Genomic DNA, 6,623 nt, shown 5'->3' with positions numbered 1-6,623 from the left:
TGGCTAGCTTTGGAATGATCGATACAATATAAATTCTCTCTCAATCTTGTGCACTATCAAAATCAACCAACGAGTCAAAGCAAAGGTGCTGAAGCGAGGGGATCTTGTTGACCTATTTAAAAGGTCATATATAGCAAATAGATAAAGAAAATCAACGCTCAAAACTTGTACACCTGACTATAGACAAGCCATAAGCAGGGAAGGCCCAATTAAACAAGCTGGGGAAGCACTTTAATATGCCTCATCAATACAGAATTCACGACATTTCAAATGCGTATTGACATTATGAAGCCCAGGAATCAGTGTACAAATAAATACAGTTGTAAAGGCTAGGTGGTCAAAAAATCCTCAAGCCGCCCCAAGGAACCAGTCATGGCCATAACAGTAGAGAGGAATACTCAGCACAAGCAGCAACGAGTATTATCAATATGTGTTCAGGCTTACACACAATCACGCCACCTCTGTAATTGTTTATCTAATACATTGATAGGCTACCTTTGCCAATTTTTCTTATTTTATAGACATCTGTCTGAAAACACCAAGGTTCTCAACACTAGTCTTCCTACAAAGACAATCGTCAATGTGCACTCACGAGAAATGGATGTTGACAGACCCCACACTCCACCGTTTCTGAACCAGAACTCGGCATTTGCACCTGTTACAAAAGGGTGTAAATGAGCACCTTTCTCTTCACTTAAGAGTACATCTACATCACTGTTCACTACTCTTTGAATTGTATACCTGAAGATGGACTGTGCAGGTGGGACATGCAACCTCCCACATATGCTTTCCGTTCCCATCAGAGCTAGTCCATAGATGAGGTGGCCCTTTTAAGCTGGAGCTGTTATCTCGTTGAGCAGAAACAGAGTCTACACCACAGGTTGGGCACCGTGTGTTGCTTCCATTCACAAGAGAAATCGAGCCACAAGCACTACAATTCAGTACTGTTGTTTGTCCTGATCTCTCTTTCGCACTGCTATTGCTACTGCTTGTGGTTGACCTCCTTGAGGAGTTACGCTCCAGCTCCTCCTATTCAAACACAAGACAGAAAGATCAATGCTGATGTCTATCATACATCCAACCCAAGACAACTCATCTCATAAGGCTTATACACAATCCTCCCCCCTCACGCAACAAGCTGGGACTTGGAATGGTGACACTGCCCATGCATTCCCAATGTGGATCATCTGGATGGGCCCCCACTGACAGTTGTCTATCCAGCCCAAGTGTTGAGCACACATGAAGTCCCAGGTACAAGAGAGCAAAAACCCAAGCTTTCAAAGCACAAAACAAGAGCTCGAGGCATATCCATAGGAGATCCCTATACCTGGAGCTTCTTGGCAAGGTCTTCATGGCTACGTAAACCAGGAGGCGGCTTACTGCTAAGCTCCTTAGCATTGCTCAACCTTTGAGTAACTTCGGCCTACAGGCAAAAAAAAAAAAGGCCAGTTGATAAATTAAAAGTATTTCGTTTCAAAACAACACACTAGCAAAACTATAACCACCTTTAGGTAATGGACTTCCTACCAGGCAACGATCACAGACACGCACAATTGGAGCATCCTCGTCAGCAGTAAGGGCAATCCTTCCGTGTGTACACTTGTCACAGAACACGTCACCACAATTCCTGCAATGGTGCTGTTCAGGTACAGCAATATAACACAATCTTTAAGACAACTTCAAGTCGAGATAATGATGCTAGAGCATTGATTTCATTAGAATCTTACGACTCCTTAGCAGATCTGAAACCATATAATATACAGCAAAGAAAGCAAGCCCCAACCCCTATTCCTTCACGTGCACCCGATGTACTAAGGTGTCACATAGACATAACTGTACAGGAATACACCACCAAGTTAGCTTTTGGATGAGCATTGAGCATGTCATGAGCCCTAGTCCACAAACAGGTCACTAGGTGCCATCAGGTCTAGGTCGTAGGAGGTGTCAGGTCGTGCGTCAACCCACACATAAGATACAACCCACTTGGATATACAATGAATTCCCATATCTACACTAAGATTCGTCGTGCATATCATACATATCCACCATGCATTGCAAATCAAGCTGACCTCTGACTGCATAAATGTGAAACGCAGAAGGCTGCAAATCTAATGATCCCTGATGTCAATTGTCCTGCCCTTAGACTTGGCTGCCAACTTTGCTTCTGCAAATCTGAATATTCCTAATGTCAGTTGTCACCAGCCTAGACATTTCCCAGTGTTTCCAAATGTGAAAGGGCTTTGGTGGATTCCAAGACGCCAAAGGTTTATGGGTTTACAAGCTTTGGGAATGGGGATTTATCCAGTACAAGAACCATGCACCCGGAATGCCAGAAACACGACATTGGACAAGAGCTGGACTTTGGTTTTGTGCGTGGGAAGCATGCCCGGAAAGCCCCAAGGATTTAGGGAAGGTCCTGGCATGAAAGAGACTCTTTTTTGGCTTTACACACTCATTTACAGTGTGGGAGGACAAGTTATTATATGGTCACCTCGGTACTGAAGGCTTTCACATTCATTTTGAAATTTATTACTGTGAGTCGGCTGTCATATCTGTTGTACCATTATACTGACTAATGGGTACTTATACAGGCTAATGGGCACCTTGACTATGGTGTGGGCTGCATCCTATCTGTTGTACCAGCTGTTCCTCGCATTATACTGACTAATGGATACTTATACAGGCTAATGGGCACATTGGCTATGGTATAAGCTGCATGTGGGCCCAGTTACTACAAGTACTTTGCCTCTACTCATTGGAGAATGTGTGGTATCTTGATTATTGTTATGTGTTGATGATATTTGATATTTCAACCAAGTTTGGCTATTATATTTGAAGACGTGTGTGAAGGGGATGATCAATATCCACACAAAGGAGTGTTCACATATGTTTAGTATTACAGGCATTGTATTATAGCCCGTTTGAATATGGTTCATTTTATGAGCATATGTACTTGGATAATCTGGCATTCTCCCGTGACGAGAAGCCCCCAAGCTTGTACAAGCTTGAAATACTCCTTGGTAATAAAGCATTCCAAGGGCGAAGAGGAAAGGCGTTTTGGGGAAAGGGGGGGGGGGCGCATTTTGGCCCCAATGTGGATCTATCTCTATGTTCTACATGGTGGATATTCAAGTATTTCTATTTTCAGTTTTGTGGTGATAATGATCATGGCTGTGTTTAATGTAAATAGGCATTGATGGTGTACATTAAGTGTGTCAAAGGCCCTAGTCCCCAGGGCCAGCCCCCTGCTTCGGTCACATTGGTAAAACCACCATAATCTATGGGAAAACCACCATGCAAGGACATATTATGGATATCCCTCAAGACAAATTATATGGTTGAGAAGCATCTCTTGACAAGCAAATCTTGCGAGGCTTTTGAGGCATAAGGATCTCTATGTTACTACACTGGACTCTTGGATGGACTTGGCAAAGCAAAGCTAAGTATTTTAGTAAACACTTTATTTTCCGACTGGCCTTAGGCCCAAGATCCTCCCGTAGTTTCGTTTTTCAACGCCCGTAGGCGCTTTTTAATCTACTCGTAGGCACTTTTTAATCCGCCCATAGGTGATGCTGCCAAGGAAGCACCTTTACCACTTGAGCTATCACCTCATTGGCGTATTTTAGTAAATACTGAAGTTTACATTTGCTTTTAGACTCAACTAAGGCTAATTTATCACCTACTTTTCATATAAGGAGAGAGAGAGAGAGAGAGAGAGAGAGAGAGAGAGAGAGACTCGTCTCAAAAATGGTCCAAAGTCGCTTAAGCATGCGGAGCACTTTGTTACAGCTTCATCAGGCACCTGCCACAAAAACACTTCCTGTTAAGTTCTCTCTTCTCAAACTATCAACACAACCACAAATTGATTAATCAATACCCAATGCTGTTTCTCTTCAAGTGCATTCTGCCTGTTCCTCAATGCCACCCAGTCCACCAAGGTCGTCTTCTTCTTTTCCGAAGCCTGCTCTGAACCCTTCTCAGAATCACTTGATGCCTTGCTGGAATCAGTAGGCCCCTCTTTACCCACCATCTCAGAGAACTGTGACCACAAGTACCCGAAAACATGGCTATTAATGCCTAGCTGACAAATTCAAACCGCACAAGAAATTAGAATAGGGTTGAGTTTGGATCAAACCTGTACACACGCTGCAGTCAATGTGTCAAGAATGGCATCGGTGGTATAACTGCCAGACTGCAGCCTTATCTTTCTTGGCTCTATATCAACAGCACTCTTCGCCCAGAATGTGAAAATAGACGGTTCATTCACCTGGTAGAGAAAAGTCGTTTGAGTACCAAAAAGGCCAGTGCTTCAGTAAAACCACAATATATGCAATCCCCTCCTCCCTCATCAGTATAGCAGATAGTAGATACTCCACAAGGGAAGGGGGGCTATCCTACTGACTTTAGCTTAATAAGTCTTCTGCACACAACTATGCGCACAAAATGGATGGATGGACAGACAGACGTGCATGTTATGAGCTTGGCATCAAAAAAGAGGCAGTTTGAAGAGTGAACCTACCTCCCACCCTGTGATTGTCTCTAATGGGTAAATCCGCACAGTTTTGTTTGTACTTGATGAAATCATGCGAACTCCATCCAAACCAATCTACAAGATCATTCAATAAAATTTAAACCAAATAGATTAAGAAATGCACCACAAAATACAAAATTGTTAAAAGAATAAGACCTGCTGCATACTAAACACACTCTCCGCCGCAAAGAAAAAAAAAAGAGGGGGTGGGGGGGGGGGGGTGGGGGGTTTGCGGGGGCTTACTTGGCATAGAACATCTAGAGGACTACTTCCTGAGCTGGAGTCTGAAAGCAGCTTCACACGATACTTTTGCACACCACTGGTTTTGTCTTCCGCGTCAACCTTTGGCACTGCCTTTGGGAGCTTAGAGCTGCCCGAGTCCCCAAAAGAACTATTCAAGGAAGTGAAACTATCTAAGGCTCCCCATGAACTGCCATTCCCTGTACCCCTGGCACCATATGGCTCTGTATGTCCACCATCATATGCATAGACCTCACCGAGCCCCATGTCACCAAAGTCATAACCATCCTGAGCATGTCCGGTTGGCTTGCCGTAATAAGTGGGATCATAGCTCGAAGACTGGCCATATACGGGTCTCTCAAAATCCCGGCCCTGACCAGCAGAATACATCCCACCTCCCTGGTCATAAATGCCAATTTGGCCTTGTGAAAGCCCAACATTATTATAATCATACCCCTGCATACCATGTTGATTAGCTCCATAAGATCCCATGACAGAGGAAGATGAATCATAATCTGCTTTTGAAGAGGACGTACTCATAGTCTGTTGATTTGTTCCATAAGATCCCACAACAAAGGAGGATGGCTCATAACCTGCTTGTTGATTTGTTCCATAAGATCCCGTGAGAGAGGATGATGATGAGTCATATCCTACTTGCGATGGTGCACCCGGACCCGGCGGGCCACCTGATAAGGGATGTCCAGCCGGGACATAATTAGAAGCCTGTGAAGATGTGGATGGATGTTGTATAGGACCCAGGTGTGCCGCGGTGGTGGCACCATATGATTGATCATAAGAAGGGACAGTTGATGCATAGGAGCTAGACGTCACAGGGTATGCTCCTTGGGATGAAATGTTTAATGCAGCCATGGAGTCAGGCAAGGATGGTTGCCGAGGGATGTATGGGGAGGCTTGAGGAGGGTATGGCGGCGTCTGATCTGAAGCGTTCTCTGCATAATATGAAGGGGAGGATGTGTAAGGAGGTGCAGAGCCATGTGAGGCGATGTTGGAGTATGGGTATGAGCCATCAGGAGGTGCTTTCGAAGGGTACAGGCTACTGCCTGCATATTGCCCTGCTTGCTGCTGCATCTTGTTCTCCAAATGATCTGGTCAGAAACCACGCAGTGTATCGTGACCTGTAAATGTTTTCGGCTCGATGTGTCTCCTGCACAATTCTGATCCCAATGTTTTAGGGTTACAAACCCTAACCCTGAACAGCAGACTGCCCTTGCAAGTCACGCTAAGGGTTTCTACACGTTCGGAGAAATCTTAACCTTAACGAGATCTTCGAGACTCGATACCGGAATAGAAGCAGCGGCCTTCACGAGTGGGCAACTGCGAGGGGGCTTTTGGCTCTATGGTATGGCTTAATTTTTCGATGAACGCTTATTAGAGAGGCGTGTTATATGGAGCATCGTAGAAACTAGTAATAAAGCCTTTAAAAGTCAGCCTTGGGAAGTATTTCATTTATATAAATTTGGAATGATTTGTGATTTTGACTTTTGTGTTTCTTGTTGACAATGTCATGAAGTGTGACGCCCATGACGCCTCACATAATAGAGTAGCATCTCCTTTGACTCTCTCTCTCTCTCTCTCTCTCTCTCTCTCTCTCTCTCACATTGTCTGATGAGAAGAAGGGAGAATGTAAGGCGCATGAACCATGATTGCATAGAAGTTGCAAAAAATTGCAATAAAATATCATATTGCCTCCTCACTCTCATCACCATAGTCATCATTCACATAACTCCAAATTCCTAGAAAATCACATCATATTGAAAATTGTACAAAAACTCAAGGATTGTAAAATTTATACAATATAGCAGAAATTGTCTTGAATCTTTCATCATGAAGA

General features: G+C 44.0%; 1 protein-coding gene across 1 annotated transcript; it reads right to left on the bottom strand.

Annotated features, from left to right (window-relative positions):
* Nucleotides 1–264: 264 nt before the first annotated feature.
* On the bottom strand, nt 265–6,184 carry LOC147635740 (uncharacterized). Its single transcript, XM_086803143.1, has 9 exons — nt 4,775–6,184; nt 4,520–4,606; nt 4,136–4,267; nt 3,878–4,039; nt 3,737–3,802; nt 1,528–1,638; nt 1,328–1,423; nt 742–1,029; nt 265–655 (listed from the first exon to the last, which is right to left on the bottom strand). Exons 1-9 carry the CDS (start codon nt 5,858–5,860, stop codon nt 578–580), a joined length of 2,106 nt encoding a protein of 701 aa, XP_086659269.1. The 5' UTR covers nt 5,861–6,184; the 3' UTR covers nt 265–577.
* Nucleotides 6,185–6,623: the final 439 nt, after the last annotated feature.

The sequence above is a fragment of the Cibotium barometz genome, chromosome 9, assembly GCF_041138505.1.
Source record: "Cibotium barometz isolate CiBa-2024 chromosome 9, ASM4113850v1, whole genome shotgun sequence".
Classification (NCBI taxonomy): Eukaryota; Viridiplantae; Streptophyta; class Polypodiopsida; order Cyatheales; family Cibotiaceae; genus Cibotium; species Cibotium barometz.
This window is presented reverse-complemented; position numbering and strand designations above follow the sequence as displayed.

Bases quoted from the DNA above. Each gene is read 5' to 3' on its own strand.
- LOC147635740 (XM_086803143.1), bottom strand. From the start codon at position 5,860: ATGCAGCAGCAAGCAGGGCAATATGCAGGCAGTAGCCTGTACCCTTCG. The intron at 4,268-4,519 runs GTAGGTTCACTC...TTTCTCTACCAG, and splicing joins AGACAATCACAGGGTGGGAG to GTGAATGAACCGTCTATTTT. The intron at 1,030-1,327 runs GTATAGGGATCT...GTGTTTGAATAG, and splicing joins ACCTTGCCAAGAAGCTCCAG to GAGGAGCTGGAGCGTAACTC.